Source organism: Eriocheir sinensis, unplaced genomic scaffold (assembly GCF_024679095.1).
Source record: "Eriocheir sinensis breed Jianghai 21 unplaced genomic scaffold, ASM2467909v1 Scaffold454, whole genome shotgun sequence".
NCBI classification, from domain to species: domain Eukaryota; kingdom Metazoa; phylum Arthropoda; class Malacostraca; order Decapoda; family Varunidae; genus Eriocheir; species Eriocheir sinensis.
Genome location: NW_026111781.1, coordinates 86,604 through 106,352, shown reverse-complemented (window position 1 = coordinate 106,352; position 19,749 = coordinate 86,604). Strand labels below are relative to the sequence as shown.

Sequence of the window (19,749 nt, the reverse complement as noted above, 5' to 3'; positions counted from 1 at the left end):
TTCGAAAAAAATGGCATGTATAGTTATTATGGATGTAGATCATAGTCTAATAAAGAATCGGACATGAAGAATTATCCAGTAGCTCCAATAAATAGGGCAGTGACTCAGCGTCTACACAGGGCCCATACCGCGTGATACCACATGGAGGCGGGCGAGCGCCGAGCGTCAGTAAGATCCAAACGGTACTGGTACTAGCGGCAATGAGCAGTGCCGAGTGATCATTGCTTCCCGGAACCCAAGTGATCATGATTTTTCGCGGTACCAGTACCGATACCAGTTATCGATACCAGTACCGGCGAGTGATCATTAAGCTTCCCGGAACCCAAGTGATCATGATGCTTCGCGGTACCAGTACCGATACCAGTACCGATAACTGGTATCGGTACTGGTACCGCGAAGCATCATGATCACTTGGGTTCCGGGAAGCTTAATGATCACTCGGCACTGCGCATTGCCGTTAGGATCTTAGTGATGCTCGGTGCCCGCCCGCCTCCATGTGGTATGAGCCCTGTGTGTAGACGCTGAGTCACTGCCCCGCTGACCGTCTCCCCAAGTTCCCACCATTTTGTCCTGCTTTCCGTTTCCATCACAGCTCCCGTTTCCAATATTTTATTCATTTATTGGAGTTACTGGATAATTTTTCATGTCCGATTCTTTTTCTTTTTTAGGTTGCTAATAAATATTGTTATTGTTATTAGACTATGATCGGGTACCACTACCCATATCACCGAGATATCCACTCACTAAGTGGTGATCTCTCTCTCTCTCTCTCTCTCTCTCTCTCTGAATGAAGTGAATATTTATTTTTTCGAAAAAAAAATAGCATGTATAGTTATTATGGATGTACTCGATCATAGTCTAATAACAATAAAAATATTTATTAGCAACCTAAAAAAGAAAAAGAATCGGACATGAAGAATTATCCAGTAACTCCAATAAATAAATCAAATAATGGAAACGGGAGCTGTGATGGAAACGGAAAGCAGGACAAAATGGTGGGAACTTGGGGAGACGGTCAGCGGGGCAGTGACTCAGCGTCTACACACAGGGCCCATACCGCATGGAGGCGGGCGAGCACGAGTGATCATTAAGCTTCCCGGAACCCAGTCATGATGCTTCGCGGTAGTACCGATAGCAGTTATCGATACCAGGGTATCGATAACTGCTATCGGTACTGGTACCGCGAAGATCATGATCTTCGCGGTACCAGTACCGATAGCAGTTATCGATACCAGGTACCGGTACTGGTATCGATAACTGGTATCGGTACTGGTACCGCGAAGCATCATGATCACTTGGGTTCCGGGAAGCTTAATGATCACTCGCCGGTACTGGTATCGATAACTGCTATCGGTACTGGTACCGCGAAGCATCATGATCACTTGGGTTCCGGGAAGCTTAATGATCACTCGGCACTGCGCATTGCCGTTAGGATCTTAGTGACGCTCGGTGCTCGCCCGCCTCCATGCGGTATGGGCCCTGTGTGTAGACGCTGAGTCACTGCCCCGCTGACCGTCTCCCCAAGTTCCCACCATTTTGTCCTGCTTTCCGTTTCCATCACAGCTCCCGTTTCCATTATTTTATTTATTTATTGGAGTTACTGGATAATTTTTCATGTCCGATTCTTTTTCTTTTTTAGGTTGCTAATAAATATTGTTATTGTTATTAGACTATGATCGAGTACCCACTACCCATATCACCGAGATATCCACTCACTAAGTGGTGATCTCTCTCTCTCTCTCTCTCTCTCTCTCTCTCTCGCTTGCTACACCTCCAATATTTAATCATCTTATATAATTCATCATGCAATTCTTTATAGCCAGAAACTCTCGCCAAGGGATTCAAACTTTTTCGTTAATGCTTTATTGGATAAATATGATCTCTCTTCTCTCTCTCTCTCTCTAAAAGTTAACGAGTCATACGAATTCAACAGTGGCAAGTAAAAAGAAAACGAAGTCTTGGGTTAAAAGTTAGTGAGTCCCACGAGTCATTAGAAAACGCTAATATATATTGTTATTGTTATTAGACTATGATCGAGTACCTACTACCCATATCACCGAGATATCCACTTACTAAGTGGTGATCTCTCTGAATGAAGTGAATATTTATTTTTTCGATAAAAAAAGAGTATGTATAGTTATTATGGATGTACTCGATCATAGTCTAATAACAATAACAATATTTATTAGCAACCTAAAAAAAAAATCGGACATGAAGAATTATCAATAAATCCAATATATAAATCCGAGCAACTGGTACCGGTACCGAGCAATCTGGTACCGGTACCGTACCATTTAGCTGGTACCGTTAGTATCGGTACTGGTACCGGTACCTGCCCACCCCTAATTTTCATCAGTTAACCACAAGGCAATGGCACACACGTACTGTTTTCAAGAGCTGCAGCACCAAGTATCCTCCTGAGATTTAGAAGATATTAAAGCTTACTACCAGACACCAGTAAGGGAGAGGAGATAGGGAGGGGGGAAGGAAGCTTGGGGAGAAGAAAAAGAAAAGAGAGAGAGAGAGAGAGAGAGAGAGAGAGAGAGAGAGAGAGAGAGAGAGAGATTATATTGCGACGCTTAATTGGTGTGTAACTTTGCCTCGATTCTAACCGGCGTCCACTAAACACTACTAACTCACTTTTTATTCGGCAAAAGGGCCGAAAACCAGGCTATTTTGTGACGGCTCGACGACGAACTTGGAACCGAGCTATCAAAGAATCCTTCGAGTTGGTCAAACTACATTGCCCAGAGGGGCTACATGCCCGAGTACAGCCCTCTAGAGCCAACAGCAAGGCCACACTAGACGAAAACGACAAGTGTCTGGAGTTCGTCAAAATCGCTCTCGACAGGGTTTATGTTTCGAGCTCTAGCGACGAAACTACTGGGAGTAGGGAAATGTTATGCACCATATTGGAAAGCACATTGGCAGGGATAAATCATTTGTCAAATAAGTTTTTTTGAAATTCTCAAAAAATGACCGGGTTTCAGTGATGGGAACTCAAAAATAGTTTTTTCCTAGTCGTTTTTTTGCGAATTTATTCGATTTAACCCTTTCGAGTCAGTTTTTGAGCCCGGTCGCCAACTAAAAAATATAGCTCTTTCATTTTGCCGTCGATTGATACCAAAAACTTTACTGTAGCCCCAGAAATAAGGGAGTTAAGGCAGCCACCCTCCCGTCACGCGGCGCCCACTGACACTGAAAACAAACCGGCTGCCAGATACTCTTATACAGACCAACTTCCCACCCTTTTCCACACAATAACTCACCTTCAAGTCCACTCAGATACACCAGAAATACCTAAATCCACCATGCACTAGACGAATAACACACACCATGCCCCGGAGAAACGAGAAACAATACTAACTAACCGGAACCCTGGTGCCCATATAGTCGCCTCCCAGCTGATCAAGGCGCCTAGAAACCTGCCACGGGGCTCCCCATACACACCATGCGCTGGCTTTTCCTCCTCCTCTTTGCCTCCCACGCCCTCAGTGAAGCCAAGAGTGACAGACCAGTGCCACCCGTGATATTAGGTGAGTATAATGACTCCCAACACGGAAGTGCCAAAAAGTCATTCACCTTGACACACAACTGTTGCGTCACTGCCTCTTGTAGGGTGAACGGGGTGCAAGGGTAATGTGCATGGGGTGTTAGGGAAGATGTATAGGCCTGGAGGTAGTTATTAGGTGCCTTGAGCCATTTGTGTCTTATAATTACATACATAGGCCTGGTTGTCTGCTGCGTCACTGCCTTATTGTTGGGTGGCGAGGCTGCAAGGTGATGTGTCTAGGGTGCTAGGGAGGTAGTGTGGTCCTGGAGGGGGGTGGATGAGGTGTCGAAGTCAGTCGTTGAAGCACTGCTTGTTGTGAGGTGAAGAGGCCGGGTGTTACTACAGTATTACACCCAACTCCCGTGGTTGACACTATTATGCTGATAGCTTTTAATGGGTTAATCATCACTCTGATAACTGTTTCTGTTGCTTCCAGTCCATTACGGTGCTTTGTTCATGTCAGAGAGATAGTTTTGAAGCTCACATGAAGTGCACCATTTACTTATGTAAAAGTCAAATATTAAATAAAAGTTTTTAGGCCAAATTATCGATACCACTTTTCTCCGATTTGAAATTTATTCCTTGATCACACATATCCCAACCTCAGATGGGTCAGCTTTTTCACTATTTATTTTAACTTTAGAATATGCAACAATTATGATTACGGTATATTCTGCTTGATAATGACACTGATTTAGACAACGCAGTTGGGATTTAGACAATGCAGTCGGTCATACTCATCAAATATTGTTTAATTTTAAGTTGAAGAGTGTGGGATTTTTTTTTTTTTTTTTTTTAATTCATAATATTCATGAAGCAATTGCTTTTGTACATATCCTGTTTTAATTACACAGTTTTACACAAAAGCCACTCTCATTGAATTCTGTATTGTTGTAGCTGCAACAGGTGAAAAGTGTTGGGAAAGGCTTCTGTCTTGCAGTAGATTGATATAATGGCTGTTGCTGGTGACGCTGTTGATAAGTAGAAGAGTTGGGGGATAGTTTGTATAACATGGAAAAATTAGACACCTGTGTCAAGGTCAACCCCATAGGAGAGGTTCCTGCTTCCTGGAGGGTGCAGGACTTCAAGGCTGTACAAGGAGTGTGTGGCAATGGGTACAGATGAACCAAAAAATGTTACTGCTGGCCATTATGCTTCTTCAAGCTGTAAGAGTCAGTCAAATTAAATGCTTTTGATGCATGCAAGAATGTGGGATGAATAGCTCTTGGAAATTAGATATGTACTTTAGGTATTTATCATAATTTCAACAGAGATGGAGGAAGTTTCAAAAGATATCTTGGAATAAAACTTTATGTGGCGATTATAAGTATTTACTATGTTACCATTTTAATTTACTTTGTCATTATCTTTCATTTATTGTATCCTGTTGTAGGCATTACTTGGTTTTCCCAAATGTACATCACGGGAACTAGTTTGTGTGTGTCATGCTTCACCAAGACTTAGGTGTTGAAGTGTATTTCAGATTTCCTATTTGTTTATTGTTTTCATACATTAGAGTGTAGTGCTTTCCTGGGAACCTCGTTTTCCCAAAATTCTAATGCACTTGAGTATATTTGTTAAGTCAGTTTTGCCAATTTTGTATTTTCTCTGTATTCTTGAATTTATTTTATAGGTTTAAGTTTTCATAAATTATCGAGTTATTTCTTCGTTAGCTAATCCCTTCTCTGTTTCTAGTGCCTGGCGATGGCGGCTCTCAGATGGAAGCGATGCTGGACAAGCCAGAAGTTGTTCACTACATCTGCTCCAAGAAGACGACTTACTGGTTTGACTTGTGGCTCAACATGGAGCTGCTCATGCCGGAGATCATCGACTGTTGGGTCAGTAGCTGTGGCTTCTGATGCATTCACAGGATAGGTTGCTCATTAAGAGAATAATAATGTAGGTGGTGGGTAAGAACTTATTACCCAGGATACAGGGTAGATGTGACATTCAGGTTACCACGTTTATCTTCCCCAGATTTCCCCAGGTACCAATTTATCTACCAGCCTTACAGGAAGGATCACTGCCCAAATAGGAATATCAACCCAGGCCCGATTTTCGATAAGTTCCAAAAGCAAAATCCATTTAGGTTGGAAAAGTGTCATAATAATCCTCTCTTGAAAGCATTCAAGTCGTAGGAAGGAGGGACTACTGACAAAGGAAGGTTGTTGCAGCACCCCCCTCCCCATGTATGCCTCACTTGGGATGGCTAATGGCTCTTTAGCAGCAGGTGTCTGACTGACTACTCTTACAACAAGTATTATTATTATTATTATTATTATTATTATTATTATTATTATTATTATTATTGTTATTATTATTGTTATTATTAGTTTATTATTAGTTTTTTTAATTGTGTAGGAGGCAGCCCAAGGGCAAAACTAAATTACAAAATAAATGCTGCAACATGCAACCACAATGATAAAGGGATAGAGGAAGATGCCAAAGCACCACGATCAATTCCTTTTTGATGTTCTGCAGATTGACAACATGCGACTCGTGTACAACAGCACCACCCACACCACCAAGAACTCTCCAGGAGTGAAGATACGCATGCCGGGCTTTGGCAACACTGACACTGTGGAGTGGCTCGACCCTAGCCACCGCTACCCCACTGGCTATTTTTATGACATTGTTCAGGCCATGGTGACTTCTGACCTTGCCTACAAGAGAGGGACCACTGTCAGGGGAGCGCCATTTGACTTCAGGAAGGCTCCAAGTAAGACAAGACATCCAGTTGTCTTTTATCCATGTCCATGTCTGCATCTTTACCCGTGTCTGTGGCATAGGCTATGGTTTGCTTCAACTGTGTTTCAAGCTTAACTTAATTAATTTCTGAGGCAGGGTAATACTGAAGGGAAGAGAAGTGTTTCAATTATTTATGAGCTGCCATAGCTGTAGCAGTGTATATGGTTCTTTAGGAACAAGAGTAATTTGGAACTTGACATAACTGTTTGTTCAACAGATGAGCTGCAGTACTATTTTGATGCCCTACGGCAGCTGACAGAGGAAATGTATAACACGAGCGGTCAGCGTGTGGTGTACCTGCTGCACAGCATGGGCGGCCCCATCACCTGGTACTTCCTGGGCCACCAGCCGCAGAGCTGGAAGGACAAGTATGTGGAGGCCGTCATCTCCCTGGCCGGCGCCTGGGGAGGCTCCATAAAGGCCGTCAAGGTGTACACTGCAGGTAAATCAGAGTTTGTTTGCATATTTTCTCTACTAATAGAGTTCAAGGTATAACTTATAGATTTTCCCCTCTCCATGTTATAAATATTGTGTTGCCTCCCTTCAGGAGACAACTTGGGGATCTACTTGATCAGCCCTCAAAACATAAGAAAGGAGCAGCGATCAGCGCCCAGCCTTGCTTTCCTGCTGCCCTTGCCTACTGTATGGAAGTCAGATGATGTGCTTGTTCAGACCCCAGAGAAAAACTACACCACAGCTAATTTCAAGGACCTGTTTGAGTGAGTATGCAATTGGCTCTGATTAGGTAACAGGATTATCCAACTTTCTAATGCAAAAGTTGATCAGTTTGTTCATTATGTCTTCCTTTTATTGAACCTCCTTCTTCCTATGACTTGGGCTCAAACTTTCAGCATCATCCCGTTTCCTTTTATACAGAGTGGCATATTATGGGTATTTTTATGCTTTTTGACCTTTTCTTTTTCTTTAAATCAAAGGAGACGGCTCAAGGGCAACAAAAAGAGTGCAGAAAAAAAAGCCCGCTACTCACCGCTCCCATAATAGACAAAAGAAAAGAGTGGCCAATACCTGTCAACTGTAAAAAATAAGACTAATCATCACTACTATTTTTTTTGAAGTGTCCATATTATCTGCCTGCATTTTAAACTTGCTATTGTCAAGATGCTTATGGCATTTGCGTGCTGCTAAAAAATCTACAGTTTTCAATGTGGTCATGGCATCAATCTGCAGCTCAAAGACTTAGTTTTCCAAAATCCTCATGTTATTATTCCACAGCTCCATATTTTTGTTCTCAATGAAACCATGCTATTAAGGCCTTAGACCAAACAGTAAAACCGTATTCTAAGAGAGGCTGTATGAATGAACAGTAATAGTTAATAAGGTCTTGAGTAGTAGCCCTAACTCTTTAACCCGGTAGCAGCGACGGGCCAAATTTGTAGCTTTACCATGTAGCAGCAACAGGCCAAATTTGTGCCATGAAATAAACCCCCCAAAATAGATGATACATAATCTGATCACAAATGCTTTGATATATATTATAAAATGGTTTGTGTGAGGGATGATTTGTTCTCATTTTTCTCGCTTAGAGGGACCATTAACCCCCATGGCGTCGGAACATTTCCCACCCGTGACCCCCCCCAGCGTCGGCACTTTTCAAAAAAAATTTTTCTCCCATTATGTCAGAAATGCTGAAAAAACATAGGTTTAAGTCATGAAAAGTGTCAAAAATGACATCTGAGTCACGGTGTGTGTCGTAAATTGTCGCGTCGTATATGTACGACGCCGACGCTGGGAAGGTGACTCAGCCTGTGTCGTACATGTACGACGCCGACGCTGTGAGGGTTAAGAAACATGATCCCTGCTGCTACCGGGTTAATTTCATAGCCTCAAACTAATCCTTACTAGCTCATGTAATCTATCTGCAGCTCAAATGTATGCTGTTTTCAGGGCATTAAAGCTTCCTGATGCCTACAACATGTACCTAGACACCAAGGACCTGCTGAAAACCCTGCCACCGCCGGGCGTTGAGTTGCACTGCCTGTACGGCCACACTGTTAACACAGTGGAGAAGTGAGTTGATTGGCTTAGTAAGGTGCTACATGATTCTCTAGCAAGAGTACAGTAACACCTACCTTTTTTGGAGTATGAGATGGGAAACCATATGGGACCTAGATATATGGACTTTACATAAGCATGGATTAAAGATGAGGGAAACCAGGAACTGGCCACCCCATTCCATATGCTATTGACCTCTTACATAAATGACTCTACTCACCTGTCCTTTACGCTTGTGAGAGTATGGGAGGGACCTTACCCACCTTACTTTTCAATGGGCCATATTGATTCTCTTCTCTGGTTGCAGGAAACAGTGTAAGTGATAGGGAGGACGATGCTAGTAATGATGAATCTATCTTTTGCTCTGTACTATTCTCTGACTCCCTTCACAGATTGGTCTATCAGGAAGGCCATTTTCCCGACAGTCCTGAGATTATCTTTGGAGATGGAGATGGGACTGTTAACATTCGCAGCGCTAAAGTCTGTGAGTCGGTAAGTTGTTGTGGAATCTGCTTTATATTATGAAAGATGTATTTATGGGTCCTAGGCTGCAGAACAGACTGATACTGTCCATGAGGCTTGTCCTTGAAGATTTTCACATATTCAAAAGCTATATACATAATTTATGTAGCAAAGCTCAAGGACAGACAAGCAGAAGGGTCATGCCAAGCTAAGAATTGCATGAGGGGATGTTATAATAGTGTTTGGTGAAAATCATAAATATTTTTTAGTCATGAAACATTTCAGATATCACAAAAAAATTAACTTCCTCTCTGTCACAGTTCAAAGATAAACAGAAGCAGAAGGTGCATGCCAAGCCCTTCCCAAACATGGAGCACATGGCCATCCTGAAGGAAGTCAACAGCATCGCCTACATCCTACAGGTGCTCCACAACATTACACAGAAGAATGAAAAGGCTGCTGCTGCTGCTAAATCCTCTCAGGGAAAGAAAGAGTTGTTTATGAATATCATCAAGAAAAAGGAAGTTATTGCTCCATCTGCTACACATGAAACCCTGAGAACTGAAGAATCCATTCATGCTTCTGCTGAGGCTGCTCTGAACAATGAGAAAACTATGCAAGCTACTGCCACTGCTGCTAAGACTATGATGAAGACTGAAGCAGCTATTCATGCTGCTGCTGCTGCTGCCAAGGCTGCATTGAGGAAGGAAGCTGTGGATGCCCGTATGCATGAACAAGCTCCTGCTGCAGCCCATAAAGTCACTCACGTGGAGGCTTTGGAAAAGTCAAGAGAGAAGAATATGGTGAAGCAATATTTGGTGCAGAATTTACAAGATGAAAACAGGATCAAAAGAAGAAGTGTTGATCCTTCAGCCTTCTGGAAAACCCTAAACAGCAATCCTAATGTGTCATGATGAAACTCAACAATCCTATCAACACTTGAAAGCTGTCAGACCCACCACAAGTAACAAACATTCTCTTTGTAGAGCCTAAGAAGCAAGGGTGTTTGTCTCAGTTCTTCTTTGATACATGGTGATTACAATGTTCTTAATTAGTGTATCAACTCTCATTTGAAGTCAGTATTAACCACAGAAAAGTTACGAGTGGTACTTCATATTTCATAGACAAAGAGAAGATGAAAAGTTGTTTCTGGAAGCAGAGGTTTCAGCCATGTGTATGTGTTTATATATAGTATCTATATATGTAAAAAGGTATGCTCATGTTCTATGTTAGACATGTTAAATATTTTTTTATTTTATCTGTACATTCTAGGATCTTATAGGTTTGTTATACTATTAATTTAAGTACATTTTATTCTTGTCAAAATTTTATTAGTTTTCTTCAATATTGTTGTTCTTTTAACAATTTATAGTATAAATGAATCATATGTTTTAGGCAGTCGATTCCATCCTTTATTGACAGCACACTCGCTTACTGCACAAGTTTGAAACCAGCACTGCATATTTTTATGAGTATGTATACACTGTATACTCCTGCATTGTCAAAGTGTGTAATGGAGCTTTGTTCATACAGGAAATCCCTTCATTGGGTTCATTTTGATAACTGGGTTGGTCCAGTTGTACTTTTCATTAATCATAATTTCAGATGTTCCCTATATTTTTTATATACTTACCTTTCTATTATCATGGAATCAACCTTCCATTCACTCTGGTCTGAATGTCAGGTCTTCATGACAAGGCTCCAGTACTCACTGCTTCATGTTTAGCATGATTTTATCTTGCATGTCGGTATAATAATGACGTTTTGAATTGTTCTCTACATGTTCACAAAAGGAGTGGAGTTTCTGCACAGGACTGAGTTTTGAGGTCACTTGTGATGTTTTTACCATCTGTATGCTAATTCGGTAAATCCTCTTTTTAATGAACCTATATTCTACCATGAGCAAGAGGTATATTGAACCATATTAGTACACAAGGATTAACAATATTCCTTGTTTTGATTTGATATCTTTTATGGTATTATTTGATAAAACAATTTGAAACAGTTAAAACAATTGATGTAATATTTATTTGATCAACTATTGTAAACAATGTAATTTGCTTTTATACAAAACAGTACACTCTAAATTTTAATATCTTCAAATATAACAAACTTGAATATAATGACTTGGTGTTCCCAATTAGTTACCCAAATAGAGGGATCTCAGCACCGTCTTGTCAGCAAGGCTCCACCACACAAGCACACACCCTGCAGTTAGTCAGGGTGTTGTTGGGTGCTTGACTGTGCACTGTAGTCCATCGACTCTTAACTTGAGCCCTGTGGCTTGGCCTAAGGAATCATCCATTGTTTACACATCTAGCAATGACCTGCACATGGCGATCTGTCTCACTGTTAGTCTGTACGTTATCTGTTTGTGGAAAATATATATATATATATATATATATATATATATATATATATATCTATATATATATATATATATATATATATATATATATATATATATATATATATATATATATATATAAATAATATGACTGCATGGTGTTATGGAGGGCTTAGGATTTAAGGGAAAGACAACAACTCCGTAAACCTTCCATTTCACTTGGCAACGTGGCTCATGCGATGGTGCTGCACCATTCACCCTTCTGCCACCATGGAAGACTCGCATAGGTCTCACTCTCACATCCTGCACAGCTAAGCAAAAGATGTTAAATATAACGTAAATAATAGAGGAGGGGGGGAGGTAGCGAGCTCCTCTGAGGAGAGTGATGGGGTGATGTGGCATTAGCGCAACTCAGGAGAGCTGTGCCTAAAGGCTCAAGTTAGATTTGATAGACTATAGTCAATTATAGATTAGAGTTTAATGCTTTTGTTGACCATAATCAGTACTGGATATTGCATTGAACTCTATTAGACAAAGTATACTTGTTCAATATTTAATTTACAAAATTTGCAAGAAAACATGTCAAGGCCCTTGTGAATACTTAGTGGGAACCTGTACTGATGAAGAAATGAACACAAGTACTGTAATGTTGTGACAGACTGTGCCAGGAACATGAACAAGTAGAATATGTTGGAATGAAGAACCTTCCTCTCTTGCCCATGCTTCATCAGGGTTGCCAGGTGTCTGATTTAAGGCTGAAGTCTGGGTAGTAAGCAGCACTGTTCAGTCTCCAGTCAGACACAAAGAAAGATACTCAGATTTGTTTTAATTTTACTTATTTGAAAAGTTAAGCTCATTTACTTAAGTTCATTTATTACATTGTCTTCACATTTGTTTATATTCACTTCCTATAAATAATCCATGGCCTATCCCCCACTACCTTTGAAAAGTCCCATATGAGCTGTACTGTAGCTATAGACTGCAGGTTCATGTGTAATATGAGGATCTGAAAACTATTAGGCTATTAGCTGGCAACTCTAGTTATCACCAAGCTGTGAAACTTCAGGAACTTGCTTTTGACAATACCATTGATCATTTGTAAGGTCTCTATGTTAAGGACTGCTATTATCTCAGTTTATAATAACATGGACACACTTGTTCATGTGTGTTCAATTTGACTGAATAATGAAAAGAAGAATTATTTAGTACACTATGTTGCTTTTATAGAAATACAATGCTTTTGGTGTAGGGAGAGAAAATTTAAATTAGTGAATCATACTGGAGTTCAATATTTATGCCATGGGAATGGGGATGCTTTCTGCTCATGAATAATTTGGAACAGACAAATGGGTGACTGAATTGTTTTTAGTAGATAGAGATTTACTGAACAAAGATGAGACTCACTGACAGAGCCTTTCTGTGATTCATTAGACAGATATTGGGACATTACATTGCTGCTATGAATAAAAGCTTCATAAATGGTCAAAAAAGGAAAGATTGTAGGTTTAAGTTGCTTAGAATATCATAAAAGGTTTGTGATATGTAAAGTAAAAATATGATGGTGATGTGTGGTACATTAACCCGGTAGCAGTGACGGGCCTAATTTGTGGCTTTACTGTATACCAGCGACGGGCCAAATTTTTGCCATGATATAACCCCCCAAAATAAATGATGCATAAACTGATCACAAATGCGTTGATATATATTATGAAATGGTTTGCGTGAGTGATGATTTTTTCTCATTTTTCTCGCTTAGAGGGGCCTTTAAGAAACATGTTAGTACAAGGAGAGGGAAAGTAGTAACTGGTATACTCAAGGGAAAACTGTATCGCTATTGATTGTTTTAGATGAAAATTTGTATTCTTATGAGTACTGTATAACAAGTGCTTTGTGATATGTAAAGTAATATTATGGTGGTGTGTTGTGGGGAACATAAACACAAATAAAGGGAAATTAGTAACTGATATACTCAAAGGAAAACTTTATTGCTGTTGATTGTTTTCCATGATCATTTATATTCTTATTCCCATATATTCTTCAGACCACAAGCACCACCATTGCCAAACTAGAGATTATACTTAGCTCTATATATTCTTCAGACCACAAGTACCACCATTGCCAAACTAGAGATTATACTGCCGGCTATAGATCCCATCAGGAGTCTTCTGTCTGGTGGTGTGACTTGAGGCATTATGAGTATCCTACAGATTCTACAACTGCATAAAACAATAACTTTGATGTATAGATGAGGCAAAATTTACAAGTGATTTTCTAATTTATTTTATTTATTTATTTATTTTATTTTTGAGTATGCACATGTTGCTTTGTTAATACATGTAGCAGCTGGTGTGAGTGTTGCGATAGGGAAATGTATGCTTGGTTATTGTATTGTAACAGTTGTCAGAAGTAAGGAAGGGTTATGACTGACATGCACAAAAGAGGAGTGTTGAACCAGGATGAGTTACAGGAGTGGAAAAATGAATGTCAACTTGCATGATTCTTTTTATTGGAATGTTTCTGTTCTGTAATAGCATTGTTTTAGTTGGCAGATTGAATTATGATTGGAGAAAGGAAGGGCTGTGGTTTACATAATTTATAGAAATCGATGTGATGAACTGGCAGAAGCAACTGGAGTGTAGAAAATGTATTGTCAGCTTGTATGAAACTTGTAATAGGGAAGTGTATCATTGCTTTGTACGGTTGGCTGACTGACATTATCTTATCATTATCATTATTAGTTCTATTTACACACACACACACACACACACACACACACACACAAATATTTGACAGCTGAATCCACAATGGGTGAATGCCAGGAAGATATGCATTTTATAAACAATCACAAGAAGCAAATCATTACAATGTACTGCAAACAGACAATAGGTTCACCAGGCCCTATATGCAAGCAGCCTATAGTGTTACTTGGCCCAGACAGCCCCCTCCCCCTCCTCATCCCTCCCCTGGCCATGTGCAGCTCTGAGTGTAACATGTTACTAACCAAGGAATCTGGAGCTCTGGAATCCTTGACCCTAACGACGCAATACTGTGACCAGATAATCAGGAATCAAATGATCTTGAAAATAAACTCAACATTTTAGAATTATTAAACTTTGTTATACCCTCTTGTCTTTGGTGGATGGGTCGCCCACAGCATAATTGGGTAGATGTTTTTCCCTGGTATATTAGTAGTAACGTTTGATAAGAGATGTAATTAAATGTAGGTAATCCGCAATCACAAATATGTCGGTAGCTACGAAATTAAAATGTTCTGTACTACTATTTCACAGCTGGTGGAAGATTGGCCTACCATGACAAGGCTTATTAATTTATTTTCCATTCAAATTCACCAGCATAATTTAGATACAGACATGCAAGACTTTTTTGTTAACGTAATATGACAGAGGTGGAGGCAATTAGGTTTTATGTGTTACTCTTTAAATCGCTTGCATATTTCATTATAGCCAACTGAGTGCAAGACCCTCAATCAGATTCGGTCTTGGACAAAGCAGAGAGCTGAGTCGGGTCTCGCACTTGTCAGGGGCCCGCTCTGTCACACCTGCCCACACCTGCTGTAGGCGGCCCCGCACTCTAAACTAACACTGAGTGGGGCAACTTGGGCCTCGCACTGGTTAGAAGTCCCTGTCCTCTTTTCCACGCAAGATATTTCAGGGCAGCAGCAGAAATGTTTCGCAGCGTGGAGCGGCGTATTATTAACCCCGCCAAGGTCACGCAGATGAAAAGTCGATCGCCGCCCGCCGCCAGCTGTCAGGGCGGCGGGCGGCGGGCGGGCAGCCTTGCGTGACACACTGTAGGGTTGCTGTGCTTCAGGCTTGGGTCATGTCCTTGAGGCTCAGGATTTAACTCTGATTCCGATAACGTTTATATACATCCGCTTTTGCGCATGCCAGGACGCATTGCATCAAAACGTTGCCAGAGACGAGATTTTTAGTATTATCCCTCCACTCATTATTCTAACACACTAGATCCATACACATTTAGAGCAGAGGCCGGAGAGACGAGAATGAGTATCTAAACTAATGTGCAATGTTTGGCTTTCCCGCTATTAACGCTAAATGTGCTCTAATGTGAAGGCATGTGGCATCTGTGAGCATCGATCCCAGCTGCAGGGGTCCGAGGCGGGTCCATCCCCTGCCCCCTGCCAGTCTCCGCGCCACAAGGGGTGGAAGAATACATACTGACTCCCGCAAGAGTGTCCACACGTGCGTCGTCATTAACCTCCGGAGCCAAAATGTTCACGCTTAATTTTTTAGGACATTGAAAACTGCTGCGTGTAAGCCAGTATTAAGTGAGGTTCGCCTTCATGCTCGCGTCGTGAGTGCAGAAAGCAACTCCCACTTCCACAACCGCCACCTCCACCTCCTCCACCGCCCCCGTCAGTATCTCCAGGTGAGTGTCAGGTGAACACGGCAGGGGAACGTGACACCTCTCATTAAGCTGTCACGAGGGAGAGGTAAGCTGCGTATGGGTTGGGGTTCCTCAAGATGTCTTCACGTATGTCTCCATGGGTTTGTCTTCAAGTATAATACGTGTGTGTGTCGCCCCTGTCTTCGATCCTATCTCCACTTAACGTCTTCCGCTGCTATTGTCTTCCTTCCATATTGTTATCCTTAGTGTGTGGTAACTTCCTTCACCATCTCTGTGTGTTCTTCCTTTCTTATGCTTTCGTCCTTGTCTTCGTTAGTCCAATCTTATTCATTATTCTCACATCTGTCTTCTCTTTCTTCACTTTTGTTTTCACCCTTGTCTTCACGTTACTTATCTCCGTTCCTCAGTCCAATCTTATTCATTATTCTCACTTAACTGTCTTCTCTATCCTCACTCTTGTCTTCACCTTTTCTTCACACACGTATTTTCTTCACCCTTGACTTCATACTATTTGCTGTCTTCGTTTTTCAGTTCAATCTTTTTCGTCGTTTTCCTCTCCTTGCCGAAACAGTCCTTGCTATCTTCACTCTTGTCTTCATTTTTGTCTTCATACTATTTTGTCTTCGTTCTTCGCTCCAATTTGTATCGTTATCCTCACTTTCTCGTAACTGTCCTCACTATCTGCACTCTTGTCTTCACTTTTCAAACTCTCGTCATCACTCGTGCACTCTTGTCTTCAAACTCGTCTTCGTTCCTCAGTTCAATCTTCATCATCATCCTCACTTTCTCGCAACTGTCCTCGATCGCTATTTCCACTTGTCTTCTTCACTCCTGTCTTCATACCACTGTTCGAACTATTGTCATCGTTCCTAAGTTGTCATCTCTCCAACTGCCTTCTCTATTTCTACTTGTCATCTTCACTCCTGTCTTCACATTGACCCCTTTGTTCTCATTAGTGTCTTCGCTATTCAGTCTAGTTCCTTCTTGTTGTTATCCTCAAGATGTAAAAGTCTAGTCATATTAATTTTATCCTCCCTTTCTTGTAACTGTCCTCTCTATTTCTACTTGTCATCTTCACTCCTGTCTTCATACTGACCCCTTTGTTCTCATTAGTGTCTTCGGTATTCATTCTAGTTCCTTCTTGTTGTTATCCCCAAGATGTACAAGTCGAGTCATATCCTCCTTTTCTTGTTCATCTTCACTCCTGTCCTCACACTGACCATATTGTTCTCACTAGTGTCTTCGCTATTCATTCTAGTTCCTTCTTGTTGTTATCCTCAAGATGTAAAAGTCCTCAATGTCACTGTCGTTCTCACTCTTTATCTTCTCCCCACTCTTGTCTCCACGCTGAGTCATGCTGTTTTCTTCACTCTGTCACAACGTTGATATTCTTCTCCCACTTGCCTTTTAGTTAGGATCAAAGTGTGTGTTTGAACCTCTCATTCAGCCTTGTTTCTTGTCCCAACATTTTTATTTTTTTATTATCCTGTTCATTCTCTTGTCTGGACTGATTCTATTGTTGTTCCCTTCTTGCTGTCAAAACTTACTCACTTCTTTCCTCAACACTTCATTTCTGTTCTGATGTTTCGTTTTTGTATTCGTCAACCATAACACCACTGAACCGCATATAAAGAAAACAGCACGACAACTATTAAGCATCATAGAAAAAGCGTGAAAATCCTAATTAATTATGAAAAGTGTTAGGCAAGATGATAGTACAATTATTCCTCCACGGTATACCTTATTGCTATTAAGTTGCGTTATTTGTTTCCTGTCAATCTCAGTTTTTTTGGAAGGGGGGAAGGGGGGGGGGTGTACAATAAAGTGATTTGCGTCAGAGAGAGAGAGAGAGAGAGTTAGTAGATTCATTCATAGCACATCTCAAAACTTATACTTGAACTCGGATATTTACGCTTTGGGAATGGATATGTATACACCATTATGCGTATGCTGTCTGCCGTGTGTGTGTGTGTGTGTGTGTGTGTGTGTAGCAAGATTGCCTTAATGCTGGCACCTGAATCTCTCTCTCTCTCCCCAAACAGACATAAAAATACGCTTAAACAAACAGACAAATAAAAAAAGCATACGAGTCATCGAAAACAAACACACAAACACAATAACAAAAGCATACAAATAAAACACACACACACACACACACACACACACACACACACACACACACATATATATGATGAATACGTTAAATAAGTTGCTGTTTTTTCCCTAGATAACAACTTAGCACACTCATGATAAGTATGTTTTCCTTAGATAAAGCGAGACGTGATATAATCTTGATAAAGCACATCCGTTATCTTCGAAACGGATAAAGATAAGCAAACATCACAACCCATTTTCTTTCATTCACCGCATCATAACCCATTACCCATTTTCTTTCATTCACCAACATCACAACCCATTACCCATTTTCTTTCATTCACCAACATCACAACCCATTACCCATTTTCTTTCATTCACATCATAAACCATTACCCATTTTCTTTCATTCACCGCATCATAACCCATTACCCATTTTCTTTCATTCACCGCATCATAACCCATTACCCATTTTCTTTCAATCACCAACATCACAACGCCATTAGTTCAGTTCCCATTTTCTCTCAACCCATTAGTTCAGGTCCCATTTTCTCCTATAACCCATTAGTTCAGGTCCCATTTTCTCCTATAACCCATTAGTTCAGGTCCCATTTTCTCTCCCAACCCATTAGATCAGGTCCCATTTTCTCTCAACCCCATTAGTTCAGGTCCCATTTTCTCCTATAACCCATTTGTTAGGCTCCTATTTTCTCTTACAACCCATTAGTTCAATTTCCATTTTCTCTCACAGTCGATTTAGTTCCCATTTTCTTAGTCATCACATCACAACCCATTAGTTCAGTTCTCATTTTCTCTCTCAACCCCTTAATTTAGTTCTCATTTTCTCTTACAACCCATTCAGTTCCCAGTTCCCATTTTCTCTCACAACCCATTAGTTCAGGTCCCATTTTCTGTCACAACCCTTTAGTTCAGTTCCCACTCTCTTACAACCCTTTCAGTTCCTAGTTCCCATTTTCTCTCACAACCCTTTAATTCAGTTCCCATTTTCTCTCATTCATCACATCACGACGCATCAATTCAGTTCCCGTTTTCTCTTACAACCCTTTCAGTTCCTAGTTCCCATTTTCTCTCACAACCCATTAATTCAGTTCCCATTTTCTCTCATTCATCACATCACGACGCATCAATTCAGTTCCCGTTTTCTCTTACAACCCATTAGTTCAGTTCTCATTTTCTCTCAACCCAAAAATTCAGTTCCCATTTTCTGTCATCACATCACAACCCTTACGTTCAGTTCCCGTTCTCTCCTACAACTCTTATTACCCATCAGATCAGCTCCCGTTTTCTTTTATTCACCATTTGGTCACACCGGCAGTACAGGTGTGTCTGTTATGAGTCTCCCTGACCTTATTTTTCTCTCCGCTGGTCCCGTGTGTTGGGTGTTAAGAAAAGAGTCCGAAGGTGGCCTCAAGATGCTGCTGTGACCACGCCCCACTGAGAGAGAGAGAGAGAGAGAGAGAGAGAGAGAGAGAGAGTCAGTGATGTCCTACACTCGCCCAGAGCTTCTTGCGGTTACGGAAAAGCGGACTGTGTTGAGTTAGCGTTGACGGGCCTTTCCGCAGGATGTGAGGGGCAGATAACCTGAGAAGTGATAGTGAGAAATCATCGTTTGTGTATAGCGTCTGTTTATAAGAGTAAGGGTCATCCACCTGTGATTTCCTTTCTTTCCTTTTCTTTCTTCTTGTCTTTTTTTTCATTTCTCTTGTTTGTTTTCCCTTTCCTGTTATCGCTTTTCCTCTTGTTTTCCCTTGGCACTGTTCCCTTGTGTCTTCCCGTCAAATTATCTTCAGTTTTCCACATGTAATAAATCTCTCACGTATAACCCAAGTTTTCTTACCTTACTCCACTGATCTCCATGTCGGCATCTCCCCTCTCTAAACATTCCTCTCCTGTTCACAGTTTTCTTTACTTGCCTTTCATTTCTCGTGTTATTTCCAAATCTTCTTTCAAAACATTCCTCTCCTGTCCGTAGTTGTCTTAGCTTCAGCTAACACCAAATCAACTTCATTAATCGCCAAATCAACTTCACTTATCACCAAATCAGTTCCAGTAATCACCAAATCAACTCCGGTAATCTCCAAATCAACTCCACTTATCACCAAATCAACTCCAGCAATCTCTA

The 19,749-nt window shown here is 40.9% G+C and overlaps 2 protein-coding genes across 2 annotated transcripts in view; both read left to right on the top strand.

Moving 5' to 3' along the window:
* Window positions 1–3,258: 3,258 nt before the first annotated feature.
* LOC126992404 (phospholipase A2 group XV-like) lies at window positions 3,259–14,226 on the top strand. The gene is made up of 8 exons (XM_050851136.1): window positions 3,259–3,536; window positions 5,249–5,391; window positions 6,035–6,272; window positions 6,519–6,743; window positions 6,849–7,020; window positions 8,207–8,329; window positions 8,707–8,806; window positions 9,097–14,226. Exons 1-8 carry the CDS (start codon window positions 3,452–3,454, stop codon window positions 9,688–9,690), a joined length of 1,680 nt encoding a protein of 559 aa, XP_050707093.1. The 5' UTR covers window positions 3,259–3,451; the 3' UTR covers window positions 9,691–14,226.
* A 1,055-nt stretch (window positions 14,227–15,281) lies between these two features.
* LOC126992407 (5'-nucleotidase-like) overlaps window positions 15,282–19,749 on the top strand; it is a 62,538-nt gene continuing 58,070 nt past the window's right edge. The window contains exon 1 of the mRNA XM_050851144.1: window positions 15,282–15,533. The gene's annotated coding sequence lies outside the window, so the exon portion shown is untranslated. The remainder of the gene's footprint in view (window positions 15,534–19,749) is intronic.